This window comes from Gopherus evgoodei, chromosome 1 (assembly GCF_007399415.2).
Source record: "Gopherus evgoodei ecotype Sinaloan lineage chromosome 1, rGopEvg1_v1.p, whole genome shotgun sequence".
Classification (NCBI taxonomy): Eukaryota; Metazoa; Chordata; order Testudines; family Testudinidae; genus Gopherus; species Gopherus evgoodei.
In genome coordinates, this window is record NC_044322.1 from 269,426,877 (window position 1) to 269,443,322 (window position 16,446).

The window sequence follows — 16,446 nt, forward strand, 5'->3', positions numbered from 1 at the left end:
AAAAGACCCCAAAATCAGGACTGTCCCTATCAAATCGGGACATCTGGTCACCCTAATTAGGAAGGACCTTTGGGCAACACACCAAGCCTAGTCCAGAGCAAGAGACATTCCTCCCCACCCCCAGGATCTGGAAACCTTCTGAACAGTCGGCAACCTTGCATGTCCCACCTAAGGTGACCAGATGTCCCAATTTTATAGGGAGAGTCCCAATTTCTGGGTCTTTTTCTTATATAGACTCCTATTACCCCCCACCCCCGTCCCAATTTTTCACACTTGCTGTCTGCTCACCCTAGTGCCACCTCTCCCTCTCACTCTTTCTTCCCCTCTCTGCTGCACTGAGCAAGGAGTGAGGTGCAGATGAAGCTGCCCCCTAGTGTCTGGAGGGCTGAAGAGCAGGGGTAATAAGCTATTTACCCTTCCGTTTTCACTCCATAGTGAGTTAGGGGTTTTTTGGCATGGCTCCTAAATCCACAATCTCCAATCTGCTCTTGTGTGCTCCTTCACTATCTCCTCCTCCCTCTTCTACCGCATTCTCCCTTTCTCCCACTTCAAATCCTTCTTTAAGTCTATCCTCTCACATCCCCTCCTGCCAGGTAGAGATTGGAGTCTAATCTCAAAGGACAGGCTGGTCATTAGAAAGCTGGATTATCCTGATCCCCAGTGGAGCAGAGAAAAGGGAGAGTGCTCAGGGAGAGACAGAGAGATATCCCCCACTTGAATAATGCACAAACCCACACACGCCTCCACACGCCCATCACATGGAAGACTCCTGGAAGATCCCAGCACTCCGGCTCCTGGCCCCCGTCCCCTTCCCCGAGCAGTCCCGGTGCAGCACTTCTCTTGGACTGATCTAGCATGAAGTCGTGATCACAATGCCATTTTATTGAAAAAAATTATCAAAGACTTGAGCTTCTGACCTGAGCATGTAGCCAAACTATCTAAACAGAGGCTTAACAAGGGGGCTGGGGCAGGTGGAGCCCTGGCCAGCAGAGGCTCAACAAATGGGAGGACAGAAAAGGCTCTTGTCTGTCAGTGAGAAAGGGTTTGGGGGCATAAAGGGTGGAGAGGCTCTGCCCAGCAGAGACTGAAGTGAAGGCCAGCCGTACACTCCATTCACACGGCCCCACACAGTCAGTGTGGCTCAGGATGCATACAGAGATATGCTCCATCCAGGCAGCAGGGGGCACCAGGTCTCCAATTATACCTGCACAGTCAGCAGCTGCGGCCAAAGTCTCGCTGTGTTCATAGAGGCATAAGGTTACCTCACCCACCTTTTCTCTCTAATATCCTGGGACCGACAGGACTACAACTACACTGCCTACATTACCAGAGGCACATCGTCTTCCCCTCCCACCTATCCTCACCCCCTACAAGTGTCCCAGAGCCTGTGGGAAACGGGGTTGCATTTGAAGTGTCCCACCAACAGTGACATTCCACATTTTCACCTGAGCACCTTGCTGTGGATCCTACCTTCTCACCCTGTGCCGTGCTCAGCAAGCACTGACCCACAAAGCTATCGCTAGCTGCAGCATGCGGCCCCAGGGTGGTCACTGCGAAGGAGAGAGGGAGCACCCAGCGCTCCCTGAGTGCCCCTCCCCACAACATGAACTGAGAGTCACTGGCCTGAATGGGACCCTTTGGGTGTGGAAGTTCAGACGGGCTGCGGGCACCAGGAAGTGTCCGGGTAGAGAAGGCAGTGAAGGGATTGGAACCTGCAGGAGAGAGGAGGAAGGTTAGGCGTGTGCTGTCACAGCCGAATGAAGAGGCGTGGGAGGAGCACATCTCCCTGGTGCCCCATCCCACACCAGATGCTCTCGCTCTGCACTGCAGCTAGTGCTCTACATGTACGCCTCCAGACTCCTAAACTTCACAAGGACGTGAGGACAGTTAGAGGTGAGCCCTGGATCCAGACCCAACCAGCGGCAATCCAGCTCCCACCAGGGCCAAAGCGAATGCCACAAACAATAACAGGGAAGGCAGGATTCCAGCTCCAGCTACACGGCTCTGCCAACGCACCTCACTCCTGAGCAGCAACCTGCCCCTGCCCATGCCCTATTCCATCCCTGTTTTCATAGGAGACTCTGGGAGCAGACCAAACAAGCCAGAGACTTGGGGACCCACCTGGAGGGGTCTTCGTGCTGGGAGAAGGGGCCGGCCAGCTCAACAGTGTTGAGTTTCTTCTCGAAGACACCATAGCTGAGGGTGACCTGCAGGGAAAGACCATGAGAAAGGAAAGGGGGAAGTTAGGGAACAAAGGGGCAGCTTTGGCGGCTCTCAGCTTTTATGTGCCCGGGCTATAGATGCTCCCATCACCCCCCGAAGCTGGGAGCCACTCTACAAGCTTTGTGTCCCACACCCAGCTCCCCACTGCTTCTCGCCTCTGTCCAGGCTGATTTACAGGGCCAGGCTGCAGGCTTTCACCCCCTCCTCACCTCCATTTCCTCCACATCTCCAGCCCCAATCTCACCTAAGCCTCTCCCCCTTCCTCCATGACATGCAGGGCTATATCACATGTGCCCCATGGCTGGGCAACAGGCACTTTCTCTGGCTCTGCTGCAGCTCCAGAGGGGAGGGCCCTCCCCCTGCTCTTTGACTGGCAGCAGTTTTACTGGCTAGTTAATTGCCTTTTCATCCTTTGCCCATCATTGCAGAAAGCATCTAGGGATGCATTTGTCAGGAAAGCCTCATTGAAATAATGTGCGGTTGATTCAATCAGGGTCACAATTACCGCCAGACTGACATGAGTCATCGCCTGCCTGCTCTACTCCTCTCCTCTCACCCCCTCCAAATCTCTTCTCCAACCTCTCCTTTTCTCTTCTCACTCCCCTTCCCCCCTCACCTGCTGCAGGAGCTGGGGCCTGGGGATCAGCTGCAGGTTCTCCAGGTGAGAGTGGAAGAGCATGTTGGGGAGCAGACGCCCGCCCAGTTTGCACTCAACAATGTAGCCCACAGTGCAGTCGTCCGGGAGGCGGATGAGCTCCGAGGTGCTCAGGAAGTTACTGCCGCTGGAAGAGAATGGGCTGCATTGATCAGTGGGGAAATACAGACATCTAATGGGATCCCCATCTTGGAGAGGGATGAGAGATCAGGAGCCACTGACCTCAGAGATTCACCTCACCCTGGCCAGGGGCAGCTCTAGGTATTTTGCCGCCCCAAGCACGGCAGGCAGGCTGCCTTCGGCAGCTTGCCTGCGGGAGGTCCGCCGAAGCCACAGGACCAGCGGACCCTCCGCAGGCATGCCGCCGAAGGCAGCCTGCCTGCCGCCCTTGCAGTGACCGGCAGAGTGCCCCCAGCGGCTTGCCGTCCCAAGCACGCGCTTGGCGTGCTGGTGCCTGGAGCTGCCCCTGACCCTGGCTGTGAAGAAGGCAGGTGGCTGCCCAGTTCTGTCTGTTTGCACTGCAAGAACTTATAAACAGATACCCACTTACGTGCCAACTCAGCTCAACATGCATGCAGTAACCAGCACAGGTGGGGCCTCTAGGTGCCACCACAACACAAATACATGCCCTAACCTACCTGCTCTTGCACACTTACAGCTAGGTAGGCCTGCACTGTGCCCTCTCTCGCACACTCCGTGTGCTCACATACACTCACACACCCCACACACACACCCAACTCATGCATGATCTTCCATGACATTCCCCTGGGTTTCTGATGCTCACATATCTACTGGCTTCACGGCTTACCTGGCCCAAGGTGCCATCTTGATGGCCAGCCTGCGGCTGATGCAGAATCCCGCCCCTCCAGTAGCGAACCAGAAGCGCACGGACCTCTGGGGAGAGAAGAGCAGAGAAAGGGAAGGGGCTGACCAATGGGCGTCACAGTTCCTGTACCTGCAGGTCTCAAAACTGAAGCACTGGCCATTTGATACACACACAGACCCAGCTGTAATCCACCTTCTGCACCACAACATAGGGTGGCACAGAGGGGAGCCTGGTTTCACAGCATCAGCTGGTCAAAAATGCTGGACAACTGTGCTACCACCATAGGACCAGAATTCTTCCTTCAGCCCAGTAGGAAGAGAGATGAGGAGTCCAGAGATGAGGGTCGATTAGCTGAACATAGAGATGGAGTTCTCCCCTCACTCAGAGAAGGGGTGGTCCCACTGAAGCAAAGGCGTCCTATTGGTAGAGCAGTATGGGATGAATCTCTTAGCAGGTGGGGTTCCCACTGAGGAGCAGCATGAGTGTGACTGCCTCTCTCTCTCTCTCCAGGCTGTGCATTACTCAGACTGAGCCCGCACATGCTGTTGTGGTTGGGTGACACGGGACCGGAAAGGGTTAAACAACTTCCAGGCTAATTGACCCAGATTTAACCATATTAGTAGATAACGTTTCTGGTTTTGTGTGTTTACATAGATATTGCTAGAAGTGAACAATGTAACCAAATGTTTCCTTCTTATCAGTGTATTCTGTTAATTCAGAGATCAAAAGGAGATATTAACAGTTAAAGGAGCTGTGACTGGAGTGATATCACTGTCTTGATTTCTTTTCGGAGAATATAGCAAACCACCTGCAAATGGTAAGAGATGGGCAATTGCCTTATGTTAATCCATGTAGCTAATTACCAAAGATGTTAGGAAATAGGAGGTTACTTCAAAGACACTATTGTTCACCCAAGAACTGCATGCAGCCAAGAGACTGCCCAGAAACTGCATAAAGAGCTCTTGGGATCTGATGCTTTTTATCTCACATCTGCTTATGCTGCATCAGGGGAAGTTTAAGCCAAAAGATTGAGATCTCCAGTTCCATTCCGGGTCACCCTGATATTGGATTGAGCCTATGGACTAATTCTGAAAGAATTCTGCCATTCTAGAGCTGACCATTTCTACTATGAACCTGACCTAAGGACTCTGTTCATATCTGTATGTATAATGATCTTTTAACCAGCACTCTCTCTTTTCTTTTTTTTGATATATTTTAGTTTAGTTAATAAGAATTGGCTGTAAGCGTGTATTTGGGTAAAATCTAAAATATTCATTAACTTGGTGGGCACTGTGTCCAATCCTTTGGGATTGGTAGAATTTTTTCATATGATGAGCAATATTTTCAATAATCCTCAACATATTTGACTTAGCTGTCTGGGTGGGAGCCCAAAGTGTGGGTTTCTTTAAGGGAACTGTGTTCTTGGCTTCTGGGTAACCAATAAGATATTATAGAAGCTGTTTTGTTGTGAGCTAAGTATTGGAATAACCACTAGTTTGGGGGATTGTCTGCTCCATTCTTTATAGTTTGCCCTAATTGAGCAATCTCAGCATGGCCTCCCTGGGACTCTGGTCACAGGCCGCATGACCAGATTGGGGCCAGTGGAGGCCAGGCCTGGAACCCTCCTCTTTTGGGGCTTTGACAAGACGTATTCAAGAACCATCAGCTCCCTTCAGGATCCCCAATGAGCCAATCAGCTGCTTGGCCCTGTGGCTGTGGGGCAGGATTTACCGTCTGATTGTTGAGCATTGTTTCGGAGGTGTGGATGGGCCGGTTCAGGCTGGGCTTCCCAATGTAAACGTCCTGGGCTGGAGAGTAGGAAGACAAGAGCTTCAAGAGGGCCTGTGGGTTTAGGTAGTTATCATCATCCAAGTGGCAAAACCAGCTGACAACAGATAGGGAGACAGACAAGAGGAGATTAGGTCAGGATGCTGCTGCTGACTCAGCTTCATGTCACGGGCCTTATTGATAGAGGTCGTGTGCAGCTACACACTGATGGCCTTTAATTAGCACCTCTGCAAACTAGATCTTTCTTCATCCTTTCCCACTGGAACTCCACTCACAGCCCCCTCTGAGTCACACAAGCAGCCACCGGTTGGCAGTGACAGCTTCCCATCCCTACTAGCCTGCAGTGGGAAGTTCCCTCCCACGCTCCTGCACACAGGTGTGAAGGCCACCCCTGTGTGCTCACCTCAGGCCACTGGCCAAGAATGCATCGAACTCGGCTGCCATCTTGCAGGAGAGGGCTGGGTGGCTATGCTCTGTGGAGCAGTTTGTGAATATCACATGGTCACCTGCGGGAAAAAGAGACAAAGCTCCTGGTCACTGCACTCTCACCCCACCCCACCTGCCTGGCCTGGAACAGGAGAACCCTCCAGCCAGAGAGCAGCAATTAATCACTGTGTTAATTCAGTCTTGGCCCTCTTACATTCACACCCTGCTCGCCAATGGGGTCCTCACATCTCTCCGGCCTGTTCCCACCCAACCCTTCTCTCTGGGTCCTATCTTCCTATTCATGCAGCACTTTGCTTCACAACCCATACGCTGCTCCCCTAATGGAACACCAGCCTTGCCCTGGAGGGGACCCCGTCCCTTCTGCTGGGCTGAAAGGGGAAACACTTGTCTTTGTGGGTTTTCGATCCCGGATTTCTCCCCCCACAAGCAAGACACCAGCAGGAACGAGCTCACTCCTCACTGATGGGTGGCGCTTAGTCTGCACCACGCAAGTGATCTGTCGAGGCGCTTCTAGCACTGTGGCATGTGGGTGCCTAACAAGCAATAATGACCTTCTCAGGAAGTCAGGCTAGAGATGTGGCATTCCCTTCTGGCTGTAGACTCTCTGACAACAGCACTGTGATACAAGGAAGTACCATCCTCCCCATCCTGCAGATGGGGAACTGGAGCAGCCAAAGGGGAAGTGGCTTGACCACAGGAAGCCTGTTGCAGAGGCAGGAACTGAACTGAGCTCTTCCAAGTCCCAGCCCAATGGCCTTAACAATAGGACCCTCCTACCCACCGATGTCTGGGATGGAAGATAGCAGTGCCCGACCCCTGTGTTACCACCCAGTTGTTCTTCAGGACAGCTGGAATGCCCGCAGCTTCTCCTGGCAAGTGCTGTGCCAGGTTCCTGCCTCCCTCCTTTCAAAAGGCAAGCCCAACCTCCCAATTTTTCAGAAGGAAACTAAGCTTAGCTGAGCCTCATCCCCAGAGTGAATCAGTGTCACTCCCGCTGGGGGCTCTGCGGGGTTCATCCTATCACACAGATCCAGCAGGGCACCCTGTTGTGCGTGGGAGGAGGAGAACCAGCCCTCACTCAGGGCCTGATCCAAAGCTCACTGGAGTTGGGGCAGTGGAGCTGCGTGATAGGAAAAGCTGGGTTACCCATTCTCTTCTGCAGGGCTTCGTCTTCTTCGTCAGTAAAGACGTAGGTCTGAGAAAACAGGAGAGAGAGGAGAGGACGAGGTTACTCCGAGGCCCGGTGCTGGCTCCATTTCTGGCCTCCCAAGCTGTCACGAAGCCTCCCGCCTCCCCATTCCGGCCTGTGCCTTTGACATCCTGCGGCTGCCTCCTGCTAGGCCAAGGGAGGTGGGAGATACTGCCCCAGCTCACTGCTCAACCACCTCTCCTCCTTCTCTTGCAGGGGTGGTGGGTGGATAAATAATCCTCTCACAGCCCTGTGCCCTGCTTGCAAAAGGCAGGCACGGATCCTACGGCTCCTTCCTCCTCCAGCCAACACCAGCTGCAGGCCAGAGAGAGATTTCCTCTTGGTTCAGGGGACTGAAGGGTAGGGGCTCAAATCCTGGGCCCTCCTCTGCAAGAGGCAAGGGGAGCTGGGAAATCTGGAGGTCAGCTCCCCCCCCAGCTGGGACCCCGTCCTGTGTTCACACTGGGAAGGTTCCCTGACAACCAGGGAACCCACGAGTCCTGGGGTCAGAGTCCCGGCAGTTCCACTGAAGTCAGTGGGGCTATTCTGATTGACACCAGCCGAGGACCTGGCCCCTGGAGTCTTGTTTTCTTCAGGAAGACCCCCAGTAGCTGGCCAGTGCAGAAGAGAAGCCTGTTCTGAGGCCTTCATTACAATATGCACCCTTGTTACCTGCAGAGTCTGGGGACCTGGTCTTGAGCAAACTCTCCCCTCCCCCCAATGGCCCTGCCACCTGGTGAACGGAGAACTCGGGCAGCAAGCTGGGGAAGGGGAGGCCCAGCTTTGAGGTCTGAACGATGCGGCAACCGAAAGTAGCAGCTTTGTGGTCAAAGGAAACATGGGTTAAGAGGGGAATTTCTTTTTGTGTGTATAGCAGTTATAGCCCCCTGCTGCTTCTCAGCCCCCACCCCCTCGGGTCCATCCACCCCCCAGCCCCTAGCCGCCATTCTATGACACATCTCCCCGCCCCAGGAGCACGGGGGATCACGGCCAGCTGAGAAAAGCTCCCTTCATGCAGAAAATGTGCTTTCAAGGAACTAAAGGGGCTGAAAGAAAGAGACACAAGCATTAAACAATCTCCCCACCAGCTGCCCTCAGGCTGGTTAAACACAGTGCCCAGGCTGGGGGCTGACGGGAGGAGGGGGAGAGTACAGGGGCATTCAGACAGGCACCAGAGCAAATGGCTCTGGCATTGGGACAAGGAAGCCCACACCACACACCCTAGCTATCAGCCCAGGTGCCACATCCCAGCTATTGGGCAAGGCGCAAGAGGGCGAAGGGGCCAGAACACCAAAAGGGGGAAGCCAGGCTATGAATATTGGAACAGGCAAGCCTGCGCAAAGGGATGTGAAGAGGTTGTGCTGATGGGCAGCTGGCACCAGCCGATCCACCAGAGTGACAAGCTCCGAAGCAAGAGGGCGCGGTGGGTGGTGCCAAGACTGCCGGAGGGGAGAGACGCCGGTGCAGGGGAGGGGGATCCCCCCCAAGGGCAATGAAGAAAGCTTCCTCCAGTTCAGCACAGGTGAGGGAGCACTGTTTGGCGAGGCAGAGGTAGATGGGGGCCAGGACCAACTTTAGGCCTATTCCACCAATTCCCCCGAATCAGGCCCCGCGCCCAGTGAGAATCCCTTCCCTGGCTAGAGTCGCCTTTTTAATTTTTACTCACCTGGCGGTGCTCCGGGTCTTCGGCGGCACTTCAGCGGTGGGTCCTTCAGTGCCGCTGAAGACCTGGAGTGAGTGAAGGACCCGCCGCTGAAGTGCCGCCAAAGACTTGGAGCACCGCCCGGTGAGTACAAGCCCCACGTGTTTTTTTACGTTTTTTTTTAAGTCATCCCTGCTGGGGCCCCATCGAAACTGTTCGAATTGGGCCCCGAACTTCCTAAAGCCGGGCCTGATGGGGGCCACACATCTGTGGGGTGAGGGTATGGGCGAGATCACTCTCCATCCCACCCCAGCTCTGCTGTGCCTTTCCAACAGGATCTGGAGAAGCCACTCCAGAGGTGCCAGAGTTCTTCCCGCACTATGCAACCCACCCTCCTCACGCCCATTCGTGCAGGTCTCTAGTTAGCAGGGACCCTGTCCTGCCTCCCAACCCCTTGCCCTCCACTTGTGTCTGAAAGGTGACTGCAGCAGCAGAGCCAGTCTGCCATCTGACAGCTCCCTCCCCGACCCCCACGCCTGGTGGAGTTGCTGGAGAGATGGCCTGCCCCGTCTCCCTTAGCGGAGGGCTGGGGCAGGAGAGAGCTGAGAGGGCCTCCATTAGAAACCTGGCAGAGGGCATTTGCTCCAGCCTGGAAGTCCATCTCTCCAGGAGACGCCAGCCTCCGTTATCCACATTGAAGGTGTCTGGGGGGGAGTTTGCTGGATCAGGGCCGCCTAGAAGGGGGAGCAAGTGGGGAAATTTGCCCCAGACCCCGGGCCCCGCAGGGGCCCCCATGAGAGTTTTTCAGGGCCCCTGGAGCGGGGTCCTTCACTCACTCCGGGAGCCTCGGAGCTTCTTCCGCTCCCGGTCTTTGCCGGCGGGGAGTCCTTCCACTCTGGGGCAGAAGGACCCCCTGTCACCGAATTACTGCCGAAGCAGGGCCCCCCACTGCCAAAGACCCCAGGCCCCCAGAATCCTCTGGGTGGCCCTGTGCTGGAGCCTCAAACCACATCTCCCTTACCTCTGCCCCTGCAGGGAACATCCTGCCACTTCCAGACAGGGCCAACTTGGTACCACTTTTACCAGCTCAGCCAGAGGGAGGGCTAAGGTTCCCTTTGGGTTCTCTGGCCAACTGCTGTGTCTGTCTGGGGTTCGCACAACCCCCCTGTCGCCATGGTATCCCAGCACCTATAGCTTGCCCAAGGGGCTTGGGGCCTGCTTTGGCAGACATCAAGGTCAGGCGCAACAGAGCTGGAGTTCAACCATGCAAGGCAGCCCCCTGCTCTCAGAGCCCCTGTCTAATGCATGGAGCTTGCAGTGGCCTTTGCCACTCTTGCTGCAGTGGAGTGGGCTTAGGAAGGCAGAGGGGCCTGGATGCGAGTCTATCCTTCAGTTCTGAGGAGAAGCAGATGGGCGTGGGGAAACTCCAACTGGAACCCAAGTGCAAAGGGAAAGGCTGGAGCCCTTGCTGCCAGACAGCCTCGTCTGACAAGCTCCCCTTGGAGCATATATGCCCACAGCTGGAGAATAAGGACCAGGCTTTGGGCCTGCACAGCCCATGCTGCCAGTGTGTTCATTAACAGCATTGCAGTAGTGTGTCAGGACTCCCACTTGGGCTCCATCATGCTGGGCACTGTGCAGACAGACACAAGGAGAGTCCCACCCAAGAGAGTTCACACTCCAGGGTTTAGACACCATGCAGCAGGTGAATAACCTGACAGACAGGAGTGAGGGAACAGCCCGGGATCCAGGGGAACTGGAAATGTCAGGGCCAGCATCAGTGTCCACCCTTACGAGATTAAATTTAGCCCTTCTCCTGACAGAGCCAGCCCTGAAAACACAAACCCATCACCAGGGTGAAAGCTTGTCACATATTAGCCCTCAAGACAGGCAGCAAAGTCCAGTGCACAGGGGCACTGGGCTGGGACTCAGGATACTTGGGCTGTGCTCTGCTATTCCCAGCTCTGCCACTGACCTCCTGGATAAGCTTCGGGAAATCACTTCCCTGCTCTGTGCCTCAGTTTCCCCTCCCATCCTTTGTCTGAGTTGTCTGTTTAGGCCATCAGCTCTTTGGGACAGGAAATGTGTGTGTGCAGCACCTAGCGCAATGAGGCCTGATCTTGGCTGGGGTCTCTAGGCTCTGCAGATACTAATAATAAGGATCACAGGTTATCCCGACTCCTGCAAAGCCACCCACCCAGATCTGGCCTTTGGGGCCCCATGGAACAAGGCTGGGCCATTTGGGAGGACACCAAGCAGATTCTCAGCTCAACGCCAGTACCATCTAATGTGGCACTGATAACACAGACAGCTGCTGCAAGCGCCCGCCTGTACAGGGGGAGGCTCTGCGGCTTAGCAGCCCGCATGTCCCCAGGCCACAAGAAGGGGAAGCTCAGTTAGCATGAGCAGCAGCTTGGTTTAGTGGAGTAACTGCAAGACTGAGAGCAAGTGATCCCTGCAGGTTAGTCCTAGTTCTGATACCAACTCCCTCTGTGCTGGTAGCCATGTCCCTGCCCTTTCTGCCTTCGTTTCCCCACCCACCAGGCTAAGGATACTTGCCTCCCTCATCAGCGTGGGTGTCACGGGGATGAATGAAGGCTGCAGAGTGCTAGCTGGGGGCTCCAATTCCCCAGAGTGCACACAAAAGCCTTCATAGGATGGGCCTTGGTTCAGTGGGACACCTGGCCCTTGCAAATCGGACAGGCTGCTATTGTTGTGCAAAACTTTCCTGGGGGTAGAAAATTTCAAAAGCAAAGTATGTTTGGTTTTGCAACATTTCTGTTTAGTTTCCAATGAAAACTGAAAGTTTTTCTGTTACAGTTTTTCCTTTCGCTCCCCTCTCCCTTCCACCACCACCTTTTTCACTGGCATGGTAAAAGGGGGTGGGGGGGCAAAGAGGGGGGAAAGAGAGGAAAAACTAAAGGTCTTCAGTACAAAAAATCAAAAAAAAAATTGAAAACATCTTTTGAAAATTCCTCCCCTTCATCCTGCCCCCCTTTTTTCCAGCCAACTCTACTCGCGAAGCTTTCCTACATGTTGGCAACTGTACCAGACCTCAGCACCAGCAGTGGCACTCCCCTTCTGCAGCAGGACCCAGGCGGTTGGGCACATATTTCATAGAATCACAGAGTCACAGAAATATAGGGCTGGAAGGGACCTCGAGAGGTCATCGAGTCCAGCCCCCTGTGCTGAGGCAGGACTAAGTAAACCTAAAGCATCCCTAACAGGTGTTTGTCCAATCTGTTCTTAACAACTTCCAGTGATGGGGATTCCACAACCTCCCTTGGAAGCCTGTTCCAGAGCTTAACTACCCTTATAGTCAGCAGGTTTTTCCTAACATCTAACCTAAATCTCCCTTGCTGCAGATTAAACCCGTTAATTCTTGTCCTACCTTCAGTGGACCTGGAGAACAATTGATCACCATCCGCTTTATAACAACCCTTAATATATTGGAAGACTTATCAGGTCCCTCTCAGTTTTCTTTTCTCTAAAGTTTTTTTAACCTTTCCTCATAGGTCAGGTTTTCAAAACCTTTTAACATTTTTGTTGCTTTTCTCTGGACTCTCTTCAGTTTGTCCACATCTTTCCTAAAGTGTGACAGCCAGAGTCCTCACCAGTGCCAACTACAAAAGGACAATTACCTCGTAAGTCTGACATACAGCACCTCTGCTAATACACCCCAGAATATTAGCCTTTTTTGCAACCGCATCATATTATTGACTTATATTCAGTTGTGATACAGTGTAACCCTCAGATCCTTTTCTGCAGTACTACCACCTAGCAAGTTATTACCCATTTTGTAGTTGTGCATTTGACTTTTTCTTCCTAAGTGAGGTGCTTTATACTTGTCTTTATTGAATTTCCTCTTGTTGAATTCAGACCAATTCTTCAATTTGTCCAGGTCCTTTTGAATTCGAATCCTGCCCTCCAAAGTCCTTGCAGCCCCTCCCAGCTTGGTGGCATCTGCAAGTTTTATAGATTTCTCAAACACACACACACACAGAAAGGTTCAGGTAAGTTGGGGTGCTCCAGAGAATCTTCTCACTCCTCCTTCCCCTTAATTCTTGGCATGGCCAGAATGGACATGCGTCAGTTATGTTTGGGGTAGGAAAAATTGTTTTGCAAGCCCAGTCAGAAACACCAAGGCCGGCTATAATCATGGCGCCCATGTGCCAGAGCTCAGCCCACATCATAGCACGATATGCCAAGAAGTATGGTATCCTCTAAGAGCCATTACAGGGTAGGAGATAGAGCACTCAGGGCTTGGAGAAGCACGTCTAGAAGGGGAAGTATGATATTTCAGATGCTAACACACACAGAGGAAGTGGGTTCAAAATAGGACATGGCTTCCTCTGACAAACCGCAGCTGACTAGGTAGTGGAAAGCACCAGACAGTTACAGCTCAGTGTGTGGAAGGGAAAACCGCCCTTACCCAGAATGCCCTATTCTGTCTCAGGTGCTCTTTTCCTCTGTACTCCCACAACCTAGCCTCCTCATTTAGGCCCCGATTCTGCAACTGGCTGCGCATGGGCAGACCAGTGAGCCTGTGGGGTTCTGTGCGAAGCCACTTGCAGGACAGGCGCCTGCACTTGCAGCACCACAGGGGAAAAGGGGACCCCAAAGCAGGGAAGCAGCAGTCAGAGAGCCCTCCCAGCACCCCTTCCATGACTGTGAGATTAGCAATGGGGCAGCCACTAGGCACTGATTTAGCAATGGAGTTGGTACCATGGCCTCTACCAACTGACCTGTTTAAACATAGCCCAAATGCCTGGAGTCTACAATGAGTTTCACCAGACTTTCCCCATTACGGAGGGAGACCCAGATAGCAAACAGTGTTTCCCCACAGCCGTTATTAAGTCCGTTCTGGATAACCAGTGTGCACTGAGCTAATGCGCCCCAAACCAGCTCTCTCACCAGGATGTGAAACTCTCAAGACTCTGCTGGGTGAAGGGGGAAGAGCTGTCCAGGCACCAGCGCCAGCACACAGAAACAAGGGCCACACGTACAGAGGGAGGCCGAGAAATCGTCACCAGAGCGCATGTGAATGGATTTGGTGCTCCAGCAAGCGAGAGACTGACTGCACTGAGACAGACATGGGGCGTGCAGGCACTCTGCATGCACACACATGCAGCTCCACTGCACCCCTCCTGCTATTCCAGCCCTGGGCCCCACACACTCAAACTCGGCTACATGGCACCTCTGTGCCCTTTGCAGGGCTAACCCTGGGTTCTCCCCACCCCTCAGCCAGGGCACTGCATCTTGTTCTCAAGCACCCGTGGCCACTCCAGGCAGTCCTTCCTGGGCAGACACTGCCTAAACCAGACGTGGTTTTGTGAGGTGTACAAACGGTGTGAGACAGGAGGAGGCAGCTAGTCTGAAACCACACAAACTCATTCCCTTGTGAGCAAAGATCAGCAGTTTGAATCAGGCCTCTGAGGGTGAAAGAGCAGAGCACTCAGCCCTGCCATGCCTCACACATATTTTAACCCCAGCAGCTGTCACCTATGTGCAGCATTGCATCCCTAGTGTAGCTGGATTTAAAGGAGGGTGAACTGCCCCACTGAGACTACGCTTAGGTGAGGCTGACGGTCCCTGTCAAATTTCACTCCTCTGCCCAATCCTGTGCAACCAGCCACGATAAACCCCTGTCTTTCTCTACAGGGCTTTCCCCTGAGCCTGAAGCTGGTTCAGTCCCAGTTAATAAAGCCCTCTGTCCAACCAGGGTGAGGTGTCCCTGTTTCTCTGCACAGTGGAATAGACTGCACAGTGGAGATGCACTGAATGGGAGAGTTGATCTTACTCCCCTGCAGCATGATCTTTCTTCAGTATAATGAGTCTCTGGGTCCTTATTTCTCCCCACAGGCATTAGATTCCTCCTGTCCCCTACACGCCCACCAAGGAGACCTGTTACTATAATGAACCCCTCCATTCCCACCTCTATACACACCTGCTCTTTTGCCTTGGATATCCACGTGTCCAGCAGCAGCTCTAGCCTGGTCTGGTGGAACCTCTTGGTTGTCTTCACAGCTATGAAAACCTCTCCAAGCTCCAGGCCTCTCCACACACTAGAGACCACCTTGGACGGGCCTGGTGGCTCTTTCAGCTCCTGTCTCTTGCTGCTATCTCCCAGCACATCCGCTGGGAACATTTTAGCTTGGTGCTCCAGGATATCTGATGTCCCATCACCAACCCTTTGGTAGCGGCCCACCTCTTGAGTGCCACGATGCCTCATGGAGAGGAAAGCCATGGTGACAAGGAGCAAAGCAACTCCAGAGAGACAGTGGAGGAGATGCCGACGCATCACTGTCAACTTCCAACGCCACGGCAAGAAGCCCAACAGGCAGAGGGAGCTTCTTCCTCCACACCCTAGGGTCTGTGAGCCCCATGCTGGCCTCATGCCTCCCAAAGGGGAGAACAGACAAGCTGAGGCCCAACTAGGACATGGCCATGGAAACTGATGGGAGGAGAGCAGAAAGTGGCAGTGAAATTCTTAGAGAGCCAAACACCAAGGCTGAAAGGGACAATTGCCCCTGGGAATGGGGGCAGCCTCCAGGAAAGAGACACAGGGACGAGAAAGACCTATTTTCCAGCTAGTAGGACAGGTGACAGGCAGACACCTGAAGGCCAGCAAATTACACAGCCAGAGCTGAACTAACCCAGACCCCAGGCTCTTCGCTGAGAGGCTGAGGGTCCTAGGCAGGGGCCTGGTCAGGGTGGAAGGTCAAGGGTCCAGGAGGACAGTCCATTCCATGCAAGGGGTTGAGGGTCCCAGGTTTCCAGGAAGTGTGATGGGGGAATATCCAGGTGAGTGACTCTGGTTTCCAGTTTGATGGAGGTAAAGAGGCTGACTCAGCATCAAAGGATGCATCAGGACAGGTCCCAGGCTAGAGGCTGATGCAGGCAGGAGGCTAGGGATAGCCAGGTCCAGGGAACAAGCAAGCGAGCTGCCTTCCACCTGCTCTGTCTGTTCAGCTCTCACTGACTCCCTCTAGCTACAGGCACCAGGCTCCGCCCACCCCTTCCTTGGGCACAGGGTAGGCGGGGCCCTTCAGCCTGCGGGGAATCCTGGCTATCTGTCGCCTCTGCTCACAGCTGCTGCCCTGTGGGCTGCTCCTTGTGTCAGGCCAGAGGAAAGAGCTCATGCTCATGCTAGCTGAGGGCTCACATTCCCCAGAGTGTGCACAAAAGGCTTCATAGGATGGGGCCTGAAGGAGGAAGTCTCCAGGGACCCGACTCTCATGTCATCAACCTGAGGGGAACATGCTTCTGCCCCTGCCCCCAACTCTCAGGAAGCCTCTCAAAACTGAGCCAGGCTGTCGGGGGGACAGGGGAGAATTCACCCCACACTGCGGCCGCTTCACAGTGGCATTGGGGGCCCCAGCAGGCACAGAGCCAGCATAACACCCCTGCAAAAGGTGATGTGCTGGCAGGGCTGGGGGATGGCTGAGAAGGGGAGGCGGCATGGCCAGGAGTTCTAATGCCCTTGGAACTTAGACTGGCTCTTAGAATGACCCAGAGGAGCCGTTGCAGACGGTGTGCAAGCTGGGACAGCCACTGGAGAATCAGAGGGTATACTGCCTCCCCAGTCAGTCTCTGTGCCAGGCTCAGCACCAATGCAGAGAGGATTCCCCCACCCCCTCAAGGGGCTTTCCAACCCCTCTTCCCAGCTGCCAGGG

The 16,446-nt window shown here is 54.0% G+C and overlaps 1 protein-coding gene across 1 annotated transcript; it reads right to left on the bottom strand.

The window, feature by feature from the left end:
• Window positions 1–282: 282 nt before the first annotated feature.
• On the bottom strand, window positions 283–15,741 carry MFNG (MFNG O-fucosylpeptide 3-beta-N-acetylglucosaminyltransferase). The gene is made up of 8 exons (XM_030545789.1): window positions 14,718–15,741; window positions 7,086–7,134; window positions 5,896–5,998; window positions 5,436–5,589; window positions 3,687–3,772; window positions 2,840–3,005; window positions 2,122–2,207; window positions 283–1,712 (listed from the first exon to the last, which is right to left on the bottom strand). The coding sequence occupies exons 1-8, from the start codon at window positions 15,165–15,167 to the stop codon at window positions 1,652–1,654; spliced, it is 1,155 nt and encodes a 384-aa protein (XP_030401649.1). The 5' UTR covers window positions 15,168–15,741; the 3' UTR covers window positions 283–1,651.
• Between the last annotated feature and the right edge of the window lie 705 nt (window positions 15,742–16,446).

Excerpts from the sequence above, each read along its gene's own strand:
- MFNG (XM_030545789.1), bottom strand. The coding sequence starts at position 15,167 with ATGAGGCCAGCATGGGGCTCACAGACCCTAGGGTGTGGAGGAAGAAGC. Across the intron at positions 3,006-3,686 it reads AAGATGGCACCTTGGGCCAG|CGGCAGTAACTTCCTGAGCA; the intron begins GTAAGCCGTGAA and ends ATTCTCTTCCAG. Across the intron at positions 1,713-2,121 it reads CAGCACGAAGACCCCTCCAG|GTTCCAATCCCTTCACTGCC; the intron begins GTGGGTCCCCAA and ends TCTCTCCTGCAG.